Consider the following 20,367-nt stretch of genomic DNA (forward strand, 5'->3'; position numbering starts at 1 on the left):
CTGGTCTGAAGTTACATAAATTATAAATATCAGAGCTTGAATTGGAATGTAAATATCCTGAACAAAATTCAGCTTTCTATTATATCTCACTGCTACTGGCATCGACTGTAGAAAGGCCATGTTAAAACCTGTTACCAGGAAAGTTTAAAAGGGTTTATTTTGTTATATGCTATGTAATGGAATGTAGTAATGGATATTTTTGGAGCCAATAAGGTTCAGCTTCACCATCTGGCACATGCTGGCTCTGTAACACAGAGAAACTCACTAAACTAAGTATTCTAAGCAGCTCACCAAAAACTCTACATGCTGATTGCCTAAAGTAAAAGGAGTTTTGTTAGGATTACAAGGTGCTAACTCAGGGTGTCTAAACAATTCTCTAGCTCAGAATTCACACTTTTAGTTCAAGCCTTTAAAAGGAGTTTACACCTTTAGACTTCTGAAAAGGAGTTTACACATTTAAAGGAGTTTACACCTTTAAAAGGAGCAAGTTCATTGGCTGTAGGAGTTCTCACAAACCCATTCTTTTTGAGGATAAAAGAAGGCAACATTGAGTCTGAAGAGCAGTCTAGACTGGGACATTGAGTTGGGACAGGAGTCTGAATTGAGTCAAAGAGAAAACAAATGGATTTGCAAGTGCAGCAATCCAACACTTTTAGAGGGGAAGGCTCCAGAAGCCTCTCAAGAAACCTGCTCACAGAGGAAAAGATTTCACAGAAAAGAAACCTCCTCCCAGAGAAGGATTACAATTGAGAGACAATTAGAACTTTACATTTTGGTGCCCAAAGGTGGGGCAAGGACTTATTCTGAGCCCTTCAGAGGAGCTAGCCCAGACTTTACATTTTTGGCACCCGAACAGGGAAGTAGGAAGTAAGAACAGTTAGGTTCTTACTAAGTGCTAAGTTGGTACTTAACAATTCTCTAGTTCATATCTTTAGTTCACACCGTTAAAAGGAGTTCTGAAAAGGAGTTTACACAACCTTTAAAAGGAGCAAGTTCATTGGTTGAAGGAGTTCCCACAAGCCCATTCTCTGGGAAGATAAAAGAGAAGGGCGGTCGGGCAAGGAGAGTCTGGATTGAGTCAAAGAGAAGATGTCCAGTGAATTCACAAGTCCAGCAATCCCACACTTTTGGAGGGGAAGGCTCCAGAAGCCTCTCAAGAAACCTGCTCACAGAGGAAAAGATTATACAGAAAAGAAACTTCCTCCTAGAGAAGGATTACAATTGAGAGATGACAGAACTTTACAGTTTCCTCACCTAGGAGGTCCCCATATAAATGAAATCACAAGACTAGTTCCTGCCTTTGTTAGATTAGTATGATTAAGTTCATTTGATTAAGGAATTAGGGTTGTGAGTTGGCTAAGCCAAAGGAAAAGATATAGACTGGAACAAATTCTAAAGACATGTATGGGGAATGGGAAAAGGACTTTTGAAAAATGTTGGAGAGAAGATACAACCTAAGAAAGGAGGTCTAGTTGAAGTTTTAGGGAGAAAATCAAATAAGAAGCTATTTGCTGACACCTGGAATCTAAGTTCCTCAGAATGGTGTTAGGAAAGGTGACTCAAGACCAACAGCTTTCATTCCCTCTCTTTTGCCAGGTTTTTTCATGAACTTCAGTTTTCCACAATTATTTCTATTCTGCCTAGGAAGAATGATGGACAGGAATTTGGCAATAGTTAAGAAACTTGAAAGGATTTATTAAAGTCCAGCACAACAAAATAGGGAAGGTTCTTGGTTCAATAACATACATTTAATTATCTTAGTAAATTTCCTTGAGAGTTATGCTTGTCTGCTCATAGTAATGATTCACCAATCAATCTTGTTAATATTCAGAGAAAGAAAATTCTCCTAATCTCCCACCTGAGAAGAATAATTCAACTTTTATTTTTATAATGAGAAGCAGTGTTGGACCATGGAATAAAACCATCTCTACAGATTTGTTAACTTTATGTTTTGTTTTTTTTTTTTTTTATAGAAATACCAAAATAGAGGGAGAAATCAATAGGGAAGACAACTGAGCAGACTCCCTGTATTTATTCTTATATTTTTTTCCTTCTGCCCTCTGAAGAGTTCAAAGAGCTGGAGCTAGGAAGAATTAAAATCCCTCATATCATTAACCTCAGAAAACAGTAAAGCTTCTTTGTAGAAAGTTAAACCCAATTTGTTAGGAAAAAAATACTTTTTAGTCCTTTCCTGCCTCTGTCCTCTCTTCAGTCTTCACAATTGTTCCTTCAGAACAATTAAAATTCCCAATCAATTTAGAGATTCCTTAAAGTATGGCATTTAAATTCATACTTCAAGATCCCATTGCCTCTTTGAGATAAAGAACAAACATCAATATGGGAGAAATTGTTGTAGTTTGGTGTTAATTTCCCTTTATGATTAAATAATTTCATTGCCTGAGAATCATATGAGAGTATATCAAATGCAATATAAATATAATTTAATAGGCTGCTTCAAATAAGGAAAAATGAAATACAACAGTAATAACAATAAAGATAACAATATACATTCATAAACTGCATATACATTTAGAAAGTACAAAGCAACATGGTATATAATTTTATAATGAATTAAATTTAACTGAATGAGTAACCATTTCTGCAACATTATAATTTAGCCAATATAGTTTTATTTTTTGTGACCTATTGATGGTTTCCACATGTGTGGCTAAGTTGGTTGATAGGATAACCACACTTTCAATATTTGTAAAATGTGTTTTTCTCTCTATCTTAAGGAACTCTACTGAAAAGATTTTAGATATTAAAGGTATGGCCTCTGGATTCAGCCCTTCCCCTCTTGTATGAATTATGTGTTCTTATCCCTAGATAAAATTACTCGTTTTTATATATAGTATCTTTTTTACATGAAAAGATGCTTTATTATTTTTTCTAGGAGCTCTCTGTGCTATCTTGGAAGCAAGCTGAGCCTCAATATTCTTTAGCTGCTATTTCAATATAATAGTTTCATTTTAATCATCATTTAGTGGTTCTTTTGTCTGATGTTGATGGTCTTGTTTCAATGATAAACTGTCTTTTTGTAACTAAAATATGAAGATTGTGAAGGTTTTTTTTAAACGTAATTCTTTACTCTACTTTCCAATTTCTCCTTCAGCTAAGATGTCTTAAATCAATATTTTTATTTTAACAAATGATGATTTTTTTTCTGATTCCACTGTATTGTAAAATTGTAAAATCCATTTGCAGATTTTCTATAAAATGGTCTTTAAATCTGTTACTATCTGGCTCTTTTTCATGCTTCTTTAAGCCAAAAATAAGAGGATATTTTAGAGCTAGGCAATGTTGAGTTATTCCAGACAGTTATTCCTTTGGCAGCTCTGCATTCACACTCCATTCTAACTACTATGTCTATTAACTTTTAAAACTTTGGAAAAGCCTGGTACAGATTAATATCAACTTGATGTTAAGTTGTTTCCAATTTGTCATGACTCCATTTGTATTTTTAGTAAAGATACCATAGTGGTTTGCCATTTCTTTCTTCAATTCATTTTACAGATGAGGAACTGAGGTGAACATAATTAAATGATTTGTTGAAAGTCACATAGCTAGTGTATGAAACTGAATTTGAACTCCTGAAGATGAGTCTTTCCAACACTCTATCCATTGGCCAACTAACTTCTTAATATAATCTAGATGCCATCTAATTCCTGGGCTATATATCAAGTTATACCTTTAGTCTAGTCTAATCTCAAGTTTTACTACTCCCCTTTGTATTTCTTGCTTTATTTGTTAGTATGAACTGCAAAGTTAGTAATTTATTCCTCTTTATATTGAGGAGTAACCTTAACAAAACAATTCTATGCTTCCTTTGACATCCTACCAATTCTCTCTCATAGTTTTTATAAACAGGTTTGCCATGTGAGTTTAGGGTGGATATCTTTTGAATCATATGCAAGTTCAGAAGCTAAGGCATTCCATTAAGCTAATTTTTAAAATATATTTGATTTCATGGTGATAATTTTATCTTGCTGGATCAATTTTCTAACAATCCCTGGAAGATATGATACTTTCTTAAAAGTTTTCTAACATTGGTTTGCAATGTCTTTCTGCAATAATGTATCTAATTTTGGTCTTCACACCATAGACTTGGCATCTTAACAAGTGAGGAGATCTAGCTCTTTCTTTTCTCACAGATGAACCATCTTTTTCTGCCATAGGAAACCTTTGTACAATTTTTCAGGAAAACAATCTAAGGCTACATGATTTTTCCAACCTTGCATTCATTATTCTCTTAAATAGAACCAAGTGCGGCTTGCATATTCAAGGAGTGAAACTAAGACTTCTTATTAGCCACATGTATATAATGGCATCAAGCCATTTGGTTCCCCTGAAGAGAATGGAGGGAACAGATTAAATAACTCCTTCATCTTTCACAGCATTTCTCCAATATTATATAAAAGTTATTCAGATTCCATAAGTATAACATTCTGAACAAACATGAAGTCTCTAAGCTTTAATATATAGGTAACTGACACTGAATCAAGGTAATTTGCACAAAAACTTTGAACTCCCAAGCAAAACATAGCAAGTGTTACTATATCAGGTACAAAGCAGTTCTGTATACTTTAAGAGACTTGTTAACATTCCGAGACAAAAGTTAATGGGAAGGATACTTAGAGCAGTTAATATTTATCTAATACTAGTGTATGCTTTTTGAATTAAGAAATGAATCATAAACATTTAGAAAGAAACATAATTATTAATTAATCATAGATCTTATTGTCCTAAGGTAACTAAAGAATAGATTAATACTTTCATGCTAAAAGGGAGAGAAAGAAATGGCACACAGTCTCAAAGGAGATGATACAGAGGCTGTTGTTGTTTGTCCTTCTTTCTCAAGGAGGACCAATTATATCATCAAGATGATATCTTGATTTTTGATTTGCAAGGGAATTGTATTTTAGTAAGGCAGAATAGCACAAAGTTGTCAGCCTTAATCCTTCAGAGTTTTGGGGGCACACGGGAAAGATGAGAGCCAAGATAACTGGGATGTGCTAGGATACAGTGGGTAATTTTGGCTTTTTTTTTTTTTTACCTTAGCCTTTTCTAAATTAGGTCTTTCCCAGGTTTCAGTTATTCTAAAGCTACAGAAGTTAAAAAATGTTCAGAAATATTTTTGGGATAAACAAACATTAATGCTTCACCAAGGAATAAAAGCAAAGTATATGGCATTAGATTTGTCCTAATGTAACCTCAAGAAGTATTCCTCTAATTGTAATCTAGTTGAAATTAAGTGAGGTCTTAAAATAGAATCCAAAGACACTCCTTGAGTAATATCCTTGGGAATTCAATCAACACTATGTTGATGATGGGGAATGAAAAGAATAATTAAGTAATACACATTTCTTTGGGAAATGAAGAAACTTAAAATGGTAATAAGGGACTAAGGATATTGCTATTAGAAATTATAGCAGCATTAACCTAGAGCCCAGATTAGCAATTTATGTAAATTTTGCAAGGAAAAGACTGTAATCTGGTGATGACATCTTTATGCTCCATATCAACCTCCTTAAGTAGACATTAGTCTGGCCCATAGAATTATGGGGCATCTCTCTAAAGAATTCACCACTAAATTATCTAGAAATACTGTGGCTCCAGGGCAGCTAAGCAGTGCAGTGGATAGAGTGTTGAGTCTATAGTTAGAAAACATGAGTTCAAATCTATATCCAGACACTTACTAGCTGTGTGATCCTGGACAAATCACTTAACTCTGAGCTGGAGAAGTAAATAACAAACCAATCCATGGTTTTTTGCAAAGAAAATCCTAAATGGGGTCACAAAGAGTCAGGTACAATGAAAATGATAGAAAGAAAAGTTGTGGTCACAGAGGGCCAGTAGAAAATATAATAAATTACTAATAATATTTAACACAAATGGTCTCAATTCCATTAAAATATAGAGTTATGGAATGGATAAAGAAAATTTTCATAATATCTAATGAATATACATTTCACACAAATAGTTATATATAGATTAAATTTGAGAAAGCCAATTTTCCCTCCATGATATGCATTTTGAACGTTTTAGGAGATCTGTATTATACATGAAATTCTCTGATATAGATATGGAAATATTCAGTATGAAGCATATGGAAAATTTCTGGTTCCTTATATATTTATAAGGAGATCAACATAACAAAGTGAAAGGTGGGTCAAATATTCAACAGAAAGCTTTCATGCTATTAACATAATGAAAAGCAGAATAGTTATAACAAAGGAGAGCATAAAAATGCTAAGATTTCTGCAAAATTGGAAAATGATGAAAATGGATAGGATTCATAATTATTGGCTCAAATGCTTTATGATGGCTTATATATGTATCTAAATTTGAAGTTGTAGTCATGGGTAATACTCATAAGGGTCATCCCAAGGAACTTATTTAGATAAGCCTTGTCCTTTGAAATGATGCCACAGTGCCCTATTGGTCATTCAGTGAGTAACTCAATCAGAGGAAAAGGGATTGTGGAAGCAACTTTGTGAGTTTGAGAGGGGAGGGAAGGGATGTAAAAATCATTTATATAATATCTACTGTGGTACTGTTTACAAATAAAATTTCATTTGACCCTCACAAAAACCCCACACAAGGTAATAACTATTACTGTTACTATTTTAAAGTTGATAAAAACAGAGATAAAAAGTTTCTTTAGAGACCTAAAGTTCATAAGTGTCTGCAAGTGTCTTTGAATTCAATTCTTCCTGACTCCAGGGCTAGTGCTCCATCCATTGCCATTGTACCACTATCTGCCTCTGCTAAGTTGGATATCCTCTATATCTTGATCTTAAGATCATCAGAAATGAAAACCACATGGACACATGATAAGGAAGATGTGCCTCTTGTCCTATCAGTTATTGGAGCCTTTCTGAAGATAATCTTTCATTTGATATTCTAATTTAGCTACCCAAAGTCAGAATTTCATTGACTCAGGTAATAGTCTGCAGAACATTGATTATAGAACAATAAAGGATCATGAATTATACACGCATAGTTTCCATAAAAATTCCATTTTTGTATAATACAGGTGGCAATTTGTATATTATAGGTGGGCAAGTCTTTTAACTTGTAGCCTCATTTTCCTTACCAGTAAAGTAGAAATGCTCCATCTGAAAAGGTTATTATGATGACTGAATGAGCTAATATAGAGAGTTTTTGAAAGCTTTTAAATAGAGAGGGTATAAGTATTATGGAATTTAATATGAAAGTGCCTCAAATTTTTAAGACAATGGTCATGATAGATGGAGGTGTGTCTATGAATGATCAGAATGCTCCATGAGATTTTAGTATAGAATACTTTCAGTTATCAGCTCATAATCTTGAGTAGTTTAGATTTTAAGTTCAAAATAAATCATGATTGCAAATATTTTCCACTTCTATGGCTTATTTTTGAATATAATTATTCAGTAACTGATATATGCAATTTGATCATTTTAAAGTGGCATATAAATGCTAGTTGTTGTTATAATTCATTATTATTGTTATTATTGTGGTTGTTAATTACTTGATGGTTTTTCAGGTATTGTTTGGCTGGTTGCTGTGATCGTTGGATCTCCTATGTGGCATGTACAGCAACTGGAGGTATACAGTTGTATAGCTATTTCATTTTGGAAATCTTCTCCCTATTTGCTGTGAAATTTGTGCATGTTTTCTTTCTTTTGCAACACTTTCCATATTTCCTTGGGAATCTTCCAAGAAGCTCAAATAGAAAAAGATTATTTTTAGTAAATGGGATCAAAGAGTATTTCATCCAAGCTCTTCTTTGCTATTACTTTTCTTGGGAAATTATGATTTAAAAAATAGATGCTAAAACCTCTATCTCCCCATCTCTGCTCCCTGAGAGTGTTTTTTCCTCATTCACTAGTGCTACCCCTAACTTTATAGTGAAAAACAGTTCCTCTTAAGTAGTAGGACTTTTGCTCATTTATTATTGTGATATTCCCTATCACAATTGCCTAGCAATTGCTTGTCCTGTGTTGTTTACATTAAAAAAAAGTCTGATTGGTTGACCTTATACTCAATTTCCCTCTAAAATCCTGAATCCTATAGCTTAAGAGCCACATATATAGTGATTTGTATTTCAATTGCATTTTAATTTTTATGGAGCGCTTTATATGCATTGACCCTGTAAAAGTCCAAGGATTAGCTCCATTGTAAAATCATAGAGTGAGAATTAGAGGATCTCCCATAGAGAATGTAAAAGGCTTTGTTGTTCTCTATTTCTTTTTTCTCTGGGTGAAGAGTCAAGCCATCAAGAGAAAGCTGGCCTCTATTTCTAGTCTGTTGGATCACAAACTCCTGGTTATAGTCTTCCTTAGCTGCTTTGAATATTAAAGGCAAAAATTCTATCTTCTATATTCTAGATAAAAGTTCGTGGAGCTGTTGGAGTTGTACACATTTCTGCCCTCATTACCCTCCCAGGAATGAGTTTGTTTTTTCTTCAAAGAATCTTGCTCTATTAATAATAGAAAGCTTTCCTCTAGGCATATAACTCATCTGTCAAATTTGATCATTAGGTGAATTCCTACCTTGTTAAAAGCAGGAAACCACCTACTCGACTGAGTTACTTGATTTGGTTTTGGGGACCATTTTACTGAGACATATTCTTTGCCTGGAGCTGGGTAAGAAGGTGAGAGCTTTTATATACTGCCTCTACCTTCTCCTTTTCTACCATTTTACAATCAGCTAGAAGATAACTTGGTGACAGCTAAAATTATGAGCTAGCTAAGGAAAGCTGAGGGAGTAGGTGCCTATAGGGATGAATAATGTCAAAGTATACCTTCAAATCCCGAGTTAGAAGGATCATCAGAAATCTTTAATGGCAGTAATTCTCAAAGGGGATGTCACCAGTTTTGCTAGATGTGTCATGGAACTCATTACTCAACCTCAAAGCTTCCATGTATTCTGTTCTTACCTCAGAGGCATTTTGTTTTCTCCCCTTTCTGGCTTGTCAAGAAAATCATAGTATAGTTCTCTCTATGAAGGCTCAAGGCTTCCTTTTCCAGTGTGCATCTTGGAAAGCAAAGATAGAAGTGGGAAAAGAAAAGAGATATCCTGGGGATTGCCAAAGTCTGGGCAATGAATCTAGAGGCCTGAACAATGTTTTTAAAAAACTAACTTAAACTTTTGTTCTGCCAAAAAATGTTGCAAAAACAGTGATAATCAATGAACCAAAACATGCTTTTCCACTGGAGGAAAATGAGATCAAGCAAAAGCCTAATAGAAAAAAGCTTTTTTTTTTTTTTTTTTTTTGGTGCTAAGTTCAACGATCACCCATCCCTGGGAGGTGCCTCACTTTTTTTGTTTCAGTTTATAGGTCCATTTATTTAAAGAATCCTAATATTCCTGAACCTTGCAACCATCACAAACCTGAAAGAGCTTGAGTATCCTCTGAGGATGCAAGGTCTATCATTCACTTCTTGAAATGGAATGACCTGACACAGGGAGCAAGAAGGGTGTCTCAGATTTGGGAATACAAAAAGGTTTTCTGTATTCACTTGGTTAGCACAGAATCATATCATCCACTGATCTTCTCTCAGAGCTCAAAAGCATACATGTGACGCTAAGGGATTTAAAAGTTACAAGAATAAGCTATGTCTTACTTGAAATGAAAAATTGAGAAGCAAAGAGTGATGGGTTTGGAGTGACGGAAATCAGAGTCAAATCGTGGTTTTGTCTCAGTAGCTACATGTTCAAATCCTGGGTAAATCACTTAATTTTTCTAGGTCTCTGTTTCCTTATTTGTAAAATGAATATTTTGAACTTCATTCCAACCCTGAACCTATTACCCTATAACTCCATGATTGATGGTGATGGGGAAGTACCTTATTGGGAAAAAATCATTTTTCAATCATTTTGATCCTTACAAGGTAAGTTATCAGTGCTTTAAAACTCATTACATTTTATAAGATAGAAACAATTTTGCATGATATATTAACACAAAGAAGTGGACCATATTTTTTTTTTGATTCTGAGTATTGATTCCTTTTTTCTTTTATAGATTAAATATGATTTCTTATATGAAAAAGAACACATTTGTTGCTTGGAAGAATGGAGTAGTCCTGCCCACCAGAAAATATACACCACATTTATCCTTATCATCCTCTTCCTATTGCCTCTTGTGGTGATGCTTGTCCTTTACAGTAAAATTGGCTATGAGCTTTGGATTAAGAGAAGAGTGGGAGATTCTTCGGTTCTCAAAGCTATTCATGGAAATGAAATGTCAAAGATAACAAGGTTGGTGTGTCGACAGATTTGCTCCTATTTAAAAGATATTCCTATAAATGGCATAATAAAACAATATAACTATTTGTATACATTATCTTATGAAAATCTTCTTAATAAGTCTTTGAAGTAATGTTATCCCCTCACTTTACAGTTGTAGAAACTGAGGCTCAGAAAGCTCAAGCTACTTCTCTAGGATTACAGAGCTCAGATGTATTAGACACAAGATTTGATTCCAAGTCTTTCCTGATTCTTAACTACAGCACAGTACCTACTTTTTCAAACTCTCAGGTGAATTTAATCAAATTGAACTATAAATTGAAAGTGGCTAAGACAAATCCTAAGTCTCAATCTTAGAGATGTAGGGACCCAAGGATGAGTACTTGGCACACATTTACCAACACTATTTGTCACTCTCTAGTGGAGTCTTCATTTTTTCCTAACTCTCAAAGTTTTCCTAGTCACTCCTCCAGATGAAAATCACTCCCTCCAACTGTCTTTAATCTGTCCCTCCTCTAAACAGTTTACAATTTACTCCCACCCACCATATCACTTCGCACTCAGTAACCGTATTCTGTTCCCAGGTAATTTTCAGTTCACCAAAGTTCCTTGAATGTCCAATGGATGGGGTTATTCATATTTCCTGAGGTTGTTTCCTAAATTACCCAGGTGAAAGGGAATAGTGACATTCCTACCCCAGAACTGCTGTCCAGCTGTGACCTTGGTACAAGTACATGGTTACATACATGCATGCATACAAGCATACATGTGTTTTGGAGCTGGTTCCAACACATCATTGAATATTCACATTTATGTGCATATGTATATATAGCATTTATTTGCATATTTATCTATTTACATGTACATATATAGATATATATGTAAATGTATATATATATACATACATACATAGATACATATATATGTATCCCAACTACCTGCACATGCACATTTATACATGTGCACATGTGTGTGTGTGTGTGTGTGTGTGTGTATCTTCAGGGGTATATTGGAGTCAGCTTAAACTGCTTTTCAAGAGTCAATTGTTAAATTTTTAATGTGACATATATATCTCAGAAAATATTGCTACAAATCAGGACTTGATTTTTGTTGTTCTTGGTATTATTGATTGTCTAGACTTAAAACTTAAGAAAGTGAAGGATATAATACTAATAATGTAAGTCAGACTTAAAAGTCTGTCTTGCAAATATGTTTTGGTGTGAGGGAAACAGTTGCTAAGTATTTACCAGAACATACATGCATGTGTATATATGTATATACATATATATCAATTATCTATTATAGTGTAGCAGTTTTTGCTTACAGCACTAAAATTTTTGGTTTATCCTATATGTTCATAAATATAGATGTGTGTTTATATGTATATACATATATACATGTGTAATCTTTTTAAAATCTGCGTTTTGTTTGAAGTACTTGGTGAGTGGACAGAAGTGTAATTATTTTTGAAGTACACACATAGCAAACTCTACTGGCTTGTATGTTCCACTTTCAATTTCCCGTTTTTCTATTTTTTTTTCAGTTATTTTTCAGTCATGTTTGATTTTTAATGAGTCCATTTTGGATTTTTTTTGGCAAAAATACTGAAGTGGTTTGCCATTTAGTTCATTTTGAGGAAACTGAGGCAAACTGGGTTAAATAACTTGCCCAGGATTGCACAGATAGCAATTATAGCAGTCCAAAAGTGGAATGGAGTACCTTAAAAGGTAATGTGTTTTCTCTCACTTCAAGTGCCCATCTGGTTGTTGGAGACATCACTGAAATAGAAGTTCAACTTGATGAGCTTGGAAGTTCCTTCCAGTTCTGATATTCTGGGATTGAATCCTTTTTAAAAAATATTACTTTATATTACTTTTCTATTAGGCTTTAAATATTGTCAAATATTTCTTTTTTAGAACAAATATTTCTTTTTGAAAAAGTGACATAGAGCTTAGAGAATCTGAGTTTTTCTTTAAAAAAAAAAACAATAAATTTGTCATCAGGATAGTTCACAAAAAGAGTATGTGATTACTCTTGAATGAATAAATGGCATATATTGAATTTTTCCTAATTTAAAATTTGCTTTGTGTTTAACAGTGCCATGCCTGGGACCCAGTTCCTCTTGTTCCAATTCTTTTGTTCTTTCTACTAAATATATAAAACACTTTTCAAGGTATTAAGCATTAAAAGTATGGTGATTATTATTGTTGCTATTATTTACATATTTCACAGTCAACTATCTTAGGAAACACACTTATGTTTGGTTCAGAAAGATCTTAGTTCAAATTCTGCCTCCAACACTTATTGGATGTGTGATACTGAGCATGTCATTATAGCTTACATTTACAAAGCATTTTCAAATCTATGAAATGCATTATATTCATTATTTCATGTGATCCTCCCTCTCCATTTTATAGATGGAGAAATTGAGGATGAGAGATCTGAAATGGTCTATCTAAAAGTCACACAGGTAGGAATTCTCTGAGGTAGAATTTGAATTCTAATCTTATATATTCCAGGTTCAATATTATCTACTATGCTATAATGCCTCTCTCATGAAAGGAAGACCAAAATTGACTTTTCTGCTAATGTCTTGAGTAGTATTTGAGAAATGGTGGGTGAGAATTCCTGGACGAGTAGGCTGGCTAGCAGATAAACACATTCAATTGCAAAAGAATCAGGATAACAATGACAATAACAAATGTAATGATGCATTGATTCACAATCATTCTGGAGCTGATTGCTTTTTTCCTCCCAGGAAGAAAAAGCGAGCTGTCATAATGATGGTGATGGTTGTTTCCCTCTTCACTGTATGCTGGGCTCCTTTCCATGTAACTCACATGATGATGGAATATAGTAAGTACTTATCATTCCTAGTCTCAAGATGTTACCATTTCCTTGCATCTGATAATGAGTTATATATTATTATATATAATTCATGATATAATAATATAATGTATAAAACATATATTATGTAAAATAAAAATAAATCACAATATAATTTATTATAATGCATAATTATCAAATTATAACAATAATGCAAATATAATAATAATTTACAATAATAAAAAATAAATAATGACCAAGGGTAGAAATTGCTTAATATTTAGCACTGGCCCCTTCCCCATTCTTTCAGAAACACACCACTATCTGACTAAGGGACCTAGATGGTAATTAGGTTGCATTTCTGCAGATAGGACTTGAATAATTGCAGAAAGATCGGTTAGGCATATTAGTTTATCCCACATCCCCAAAAGTGAATCATTCTATTTTCATTTAGAAAATGTACACATTGTGAAATCTAAGAGAATAAGTTTCCATCTATCCTAATTTAAGTCTTGACTTGAAGCTGGTAGATATTCCAGTGTCCTGGATTTCAGCCAGAAATTTCTAGGTTACATTTTCTTTTGTTAACACCCTGTTTTTCCACATTGTGTTTTTGCCCTTACAACCTAATGTTCTACTAATATGCCAGTGAATGTCAGAGAAACTCAGAGAAAAAGCCCACAATGTTTAGAGCCTACAGCTTTCAAATTGACCTCATTGGAATTGATTATATCCTTAACAAAGAGAATAAGGATGTGGAACCCTTTAGGCTAAGAATCACATATGTCATAAAGAATATGTGTTGAATTTTAAGGATTTATCATTTCTCTGGATTACTTTCCCTCTAAGGTCATCATGGTATCTCACAATCTATCACCATTAAGGTGATTGTCATAAATCTTCTTTGCAATCATGTGGCTCAATAAGATTCGAAGTATGAACTGGTTTCTTTCTAGCATAAATAAAGCAAATGAGGTTTTACAAACCTCTTGGGAAATGAGGACACCTTTGTGTGAAACACTTTAATAAGAAATCTGAGGAACTTTGAGTCATGGCCTTGGTAGTCTCCTAGGAAGCATTGCTCCTCAGTATGATTCTTCTGCAGAAGTTTTGATGGTTGCTCCTAATTAGTGTTCTACTCACTTCCCAATTCCTTTGAATAGTTATATACTACAATGTAGTTTATGGCTTTCATTGCCACAGATGGAAGTGGTTAAGCACTTCTTAATTTTCATTTCCCATTTTGTATCAGCACATCTCTTCACAAGATAACATTGTCTTTCTTTTGCCATTTCTAGCCCATGGTGAAACCAGAGAGTAGTCCAAGAACCACAGGATATATTCTAAAATTATCTTATCTTGGCAGACATGGCCTTCTGAATCCATCCCCCTCTTAATTCTATGGCTTACTATATTTCCTACAGACCTTCTGAATTATATCTTTACAGAATCCTTCTCAATATGTAGAACCACTTAATCCCTGCAGATCTTTTAATTATATCCCTGCCTTCAAAATCAGATGGAGTCAGGATTGATTGCTCCACCCCCCACTATCAGGACAAGTAGTTTTTTTTTAGTATAGCTTTTTATTTACAAAACATATGCATTGGTAATTTTTCAACATGGACTCTAGCAAAACCTTCTGTTCCAAATTTTCCCCTCCTTCCCCCATTCCCTCCCTTAGATAGCAGGTATACCAATACATGTTAAAATATATGTTAAATCCAATATATGTATATATAGCCATATAGTTATCTTGCTGCAAAAGAAAAATTGGATCTAGAAAGAAAAAAAAAATTGAGAAGGAAAACAAAAATGCAAGCAAATAACATCAGAAAGAGTGAAAATAATATGTTGTTGTCCACACTCAGTTCCCACACTCCTCTCCCTGGATGTAGATGATTCTCTTCATTACTGAACAACTGGAACTGGTCTGAATCAATTCATTGTTCAAGAGAACCATGTCCATCAGAATTTCTCATCATGTAGTCTTTTTGTTGACATATACAATGATTTCCTGGTTCTGCTCATTCCAGGCCTCTCTGAAATCATCCTGTTAGTCATTTCTCACAGAACAATAATATTCCATAACATTCATATACCATCATTTATTCTGCCATTCTCCAATTGATGGGCATCAGTTTCCAGTTTCTAGCCACTATTAAAAGGGCTGCCACAAACATTTTTGCATATGTGGGTCCCTTTTCCTTCTTTAAGTTCTCTTTGGGATATAAGCCCAATCGTAATACTGCTGGAGGACAGGTAGTCTTACGTGTCTCAGTGACTCCAATCAATCTAGAATAGGGATTCTTATTTTTATGTCATAAGTCCTTTTGGCAATCTATAAAATCTATCAAATATTTTTCAAAATACCTTTTAAAATATATAATTGAAGGTGATGCTAAATTTCATTTAATGAAAATAAAGATGTAATTTTTTTCCTATCCAAGTTCAAGGGCCCCTTGAAATCTGTCTACAAACCACTTATGGACCCCAGATTAAAAACCCTGATCTGGAGACTCATCAAAGCCTCCAGTTTAATGTTGCATTCTCATTTGCATCTTTAAATTCTAAAAATCTCTTTGGGTAATACTGGGTGGAATTATTCAAATTACCTGAGACTGCTTTCCTTGACATACAGAATAGAAAAGTGGGAAGGAGAAGAAGGGTTACCAAGCCCTTCTGCCTTGCCAGGAAGAAAAAAATTTTTGCAACCTCCCGTGTCAGATACCTTACTATATCAGATGATTTTAAAATCCACAGATATAAGTTTATAGTACTTAAAAGTACTTTAAAGTTCATAGAAGATGTAAAAGTCCAAAGAAATCTTCTTGTGAAGTGTACTAAATCTTTTATGGTTTGGTAGAGAGAATACTGGATCTGGAATCCAAAATCCTAGTTCTGAGTTTCATCTCTATCATTCAATAACTAGGTGTACCTAGAGAAGTTGCTTGACATAACTTTCAGTTTATTAATCTGTAAATAGAGGTGATTGGGGTAGATGATGTGTGTGTCCCTTCTGCCTCTAAAATTGAATATTCAGTTTCAACATTCTGGGTTTTATTCCGAATGGGAGTTTCCTTCATCCATTAGGAAGAAATTAGGTAAATGTCTTCAAAAGTTGCTGTGGCCTAAAACAATTTATTATCTTAAAATAAAGGGGAGGAGTTAGAATGAGGTTTGAAGTGGACTAAGATAAAGAAAAACAAAACCCTCAACATTTTCAACCAGTTCCAGAATCCAAGTAGAAAGTGGAGGTGATTGTCAGAGTAAAAAAGATATGTTAAGATAGTGGGTAAGGAAGTAGCATACAGGCCTGAGTTTTTGCAAAATAAGACAAATCTTATTTAACAGAATAGCTGAACCCGGAGAAGAACTTGTAAGGTACGAATAGCCTTTCAATCAGATTGTTACTGCTTAGAAAGTGCCTTTTCCACAATAATTCCTGGAAATTCTAAAAATTAAAAGTGAGCTTAATAAAATTGAATAATAAAAAGCCATTGAATTAATCAGTGAAGCTAGGAATTAGTCTTATTCAAAAACTGTTACATGACTAACATGGAAATACATTTAATATGATTGTACATGTACCTATATAAGATTGATTGTTATCTTGGGGAGAGCTAAGGGGAAGGAGGGAGAAAAAATTGAAATAAAAATTTTACAAAATTAAATGTAAAACACCTACTAAATAAATGAAAGAAAACCTAGTGTATTTTTCCATTTTTGTGGGTTGGAGTCTGAGGACTTATATGTGTTCACATAGTCAATGGGTTTCAGCACCCAAAAGGCAAATCCTAGCTTCTGGCACTTAGGCCAATGCACTGCCCATTGTGCCAGAGTATTTTTTATAAAATAAGAAAAATGAGTAGGGCCATTTTATTATTGGCACTACTTGATGAATCTGTGTGCTTAAACTGTTGCTCTTCCTTTTTAGGTAATTTTGAAAAAGAATATGATGATGTCACCATCAAGATGATTTTTGCTATCGTGCAAATCATTGGCTTCTCCAATTCTATCTGCAATCCTATCATTTATGCTTTCATGAATGAAAACTTCAAAAAGAATTACCTCTCTGCGATCTGCTTTTGCATTGTCAAAGGGTCCCTCTCTCCAGGTAGAAGGAGGGACAGGCTGAATCATCGAAAAGGTGCAGTGGAGGAAATGAGGAAAGAAGCCTTCAGTGATGGCAATATTGAAGTCAAATTGTGCTAGCAACCAGAAGTAGTACAAAAGCCTGAAGGGATCTCACCCTGTTTAACAGTGATTTTTTATTTTAGAACATTCTCTATTCCGAGAACTCTGTATGTAGAAATGGAAATTAATTGTCCCTTACATTTGGCACTTTTATGTGTTATACAGAATCATTTTGGGTGATTTCCATTTGGAGGAAGAAAGGTCAAAGGCTTTTTGTCAGCTTTGAACGGTAGACTAATGGATCTGTGGCTATTTTGGACATTTATTGCAGTGAGGGTTGGCTTGGTATATATCTGAAAGTGCTAATGTTTCCAGAAGCTAAGGGAACTAAGTGTATGTTTCCATGTGATAGAAGCCAAATAGACAATACTGATTTTGTTGGATTTCTAAAACACAAAACCATGTTTTAAAAAGATGGTTACTAAATTTCTGGGAAAATATTGTGTTATGGGTATAGAAATATATAGAGATTTTCTGGTATTAGGAGTAGCTATTCATTACAAGGATAACTGGGTGGCAGAGTGTATTGAATACTGGTCTTGAAGTGAGGAAGATTCAACTTCATGAATTCAAATATGACCACAGACACTTATTAGCTATGTGACACTGGATAAGTCACTTAACCCTGTTTCCTCATCTATAAAATAAGTTTGAGAAAGAAATGGAAAACCATTCTATCATTTTTTTTTTGCCAAGAAAACCCAAATGGGGTTGTGAAGAGTTGGACGTGACTGAAAAATGATTTAACAACAACAAAAAATCTAGTATATATCTAATGATAGAACGTAATTAAAAAGGAATATGAAAGACTTGGAGGATTATAAAGTAAATTTTAGTAAATTCATTATTCGTGTCCTATCCAACCAGTTCATGTTAACCCCAATCCAATCCAACTGTACTAACATTTCTTTTTTAAAGTTTTTTTTATTTAAATTTTTATTTTTATTTTTTACTAACATTTCACAAAGATGAAAGAGAGAATGAATGTTAAGAAATGAAATAACCTATTCTTGTTCCACATGTAGTTGTCTATGTTGAGATTCTATGTTTGTACCTAATTTTGTATCGACAGCTCTGGAACATACCCTAGGGGTTTCTGTTTTCATTGAATATATATTAGGAAACAAAGCATTGCCTCACAGAGAACTCCAGTTGATCTCCTGGTTGTGGGCAGGACAGTGCTTCCTGTAAGAAACTGTAAGGCTTTGTCCTGACAGAGGTTCCCCTTTCCCTTACTAGGCAAATTTGCCCGCAGAGTCCTAGAAGTACTTTGAGAAATCCCTTCCAGTACTGTTATTCACAAAGTAGAATGAAATCCTCCTATGATGGCTATGATGGGTCCCAGCTTTCCTGCCCTTACTTCCAGTATTTCAAGGAAGGGGAAGATTCTCTTTCTTAGCAGATATTTAGCACTTTGGTTGTGTACAGGACTCTGACTTGAAGGGAAGGGGAAATTCTCAGCAAGTCCATAGGTAAGGGACGAGTTTTTATGGGTGTACCTGGAAGAATCATTGACTCATAGATAAATTCTATGTGATATTCTCTGGGGCCCAAACATAATTGTCATAGCAAAGTTATTTTTAATGGTCCAATATTAATTTTTATTGGTTTGTTTGACTTTCAGCTTGAAGAATATGTTGTCTATTGAACAAATTCATATATTTAACTATATCAAGGTCTGATTTGTATGTGTTTATATGTATACATATATGTATGTGTGTAGATATATATATATGCATACACACATAGACATGCACATTCATATACACATGTACTATAATATATATTGTTGTCTGTCATCCAGCTTTGATCCTAGGCTGCTCCTTTGTCCAAGCCAACGACAAGTGTTAGAGGAAGAAATCTGCCTTTTCTGGAATATTGCCCAGAGAAAAAATTCTTTGTTAGACTACCAAAATTCATTGTGAAAAATTATTAAAAGTAAAATAAAGTCAGTATAATCTGACATTCAGAATGATTTCCCTGAAGGAAGGTGAGTGTTCTGAAACCTAACATACTAGGAATTCTCATCTCAGACAGACAGTGATTTCTTCCCATCCTAAGAAAGACTGAGTCCATCTTGAGTGTTATAATAAGAAGATTGTAGCCAAGCTAACAGCAGCAAATGTGATGGAGACAGAAAGATGGAAGTGAGAGAGGAGAGAAACTCTATGCCAGCCTTATGACAGCCTAGAGTCTAAGTATTGTAGACTTGACTCCAGTGACCAGAGCTTCAACTCAAAACCAGACACTTATGGGGGTGCTCAAATCGACTGAAGTTGCTGGCTCTTCTTGCCTTTTGAGATCAGCAAAATGGGAGATTTAATTTATTTCTCCAATGCTTTTCAGAGAGGGACAGTTATTTCCTAAATAATTTTCTCTGTTTCTTTTTTTTTTAATTCTTTTAAATAATATTAGCCTTTTATTTTTCAAAATAAGTTCAAAGATAATTTTCAATATTCATCCTTGCAAAATACAAATTGTTTTCCCTCCCTCTTCACTTCTTGCTTCCCCTAGACCACAAGTAATCCAATATACATTAAATATACGAAATTCTTCTAAACATATTTCCACATTTATCATGCTGAACAAGAAAAATCAGATCAAAAGGGGAAAATGATAAAGAGAAAAAAAACAAACATGCAACAACAATAAAAAGGTAAAAGTTCTATGTTGTAAATCCCATTCACTCCCTATAGTTTTCTCTTTGGAAGCAAATGGCTCTCTTCATCACAAGTCTTTTGGAATTGACCTGAATTGCCTCATTGTTGAAAAGAGCTACATCCATCAGAGGTGATCATCACATACTCTTGTTGCTGTGTACTAGGTTCTCTTGGTTCTACTCACTTCACTTAGCATCAATGGTAAGTTTGTCCAGGCCTTTCTGAAATCAGTCTACTGATGATTCTTATAGAATAATAATATTCCATTAATCCATATACAATAACTCATTCAGTCTTTCCCCAACTGATGGGCATCCACTCAGTTTCCATTTCCTTGCCACTACAAAAAGGGTTGCTATATTTTTGCACATGTGGGTGCTTTTCCCTTTTTAATGGTCTTTTTTTTTGATGATCTTTTTAATGATATCTTTGGGATCTCTTTTGGGATATA

General features: G+C 34.1%; 1 protein-coding gene across 1 annotated transcript in view; it reads left to right on the forward strand.

The window, feature by feature from the left end:
- QRFPR (pyroglutamylated RFamide peptide receptor) overlaps positions 1-18,840 on the forward strand; it is a 67,662-nt gene extending 48,822 nt beyond the window's left edge. Inside the window, exons 3-6 of the mRNA XM_074273926.1 lie at positions 7,529-7,590; positions 10,010-10,245; positions 12,992-13,089; positions 16,997-18,840. Of these exons, the coding sequence (XP_074130027.1) occupies positions 7,529-7,590; positions 10,010-10,245; positions 12,992-13,089; positions 16,997-17,274 (674 nt within the window). The 3' untranslated portion in view covers positions 17,275-18,840. The remainder of the gene's footprint in view (positions 1-7,528; positions 7,591-10,009; positions 10,246-12,991; positions 13,090-16,996) is intronic.
- The last annotated feature ends 1,527 nt before the right edge of the window (positions 18,841-20,367 follow it).

Source organism: Sminthopsis crassicaudata, chromosome 6, assembly GCF_048593235.1.
Source record: "Sminthopsis crassicaudata isolate SCR6 chromosome 6, ASM4859323v1, whole genome shotgun sequence".
Lineage (NCBI taxonomy): Eukaryota > Metazoa > Chordata > Mammalia > Dasyuromorphia > Dasyuridae > Sminthopsis > Sminthopsis crassicaudata.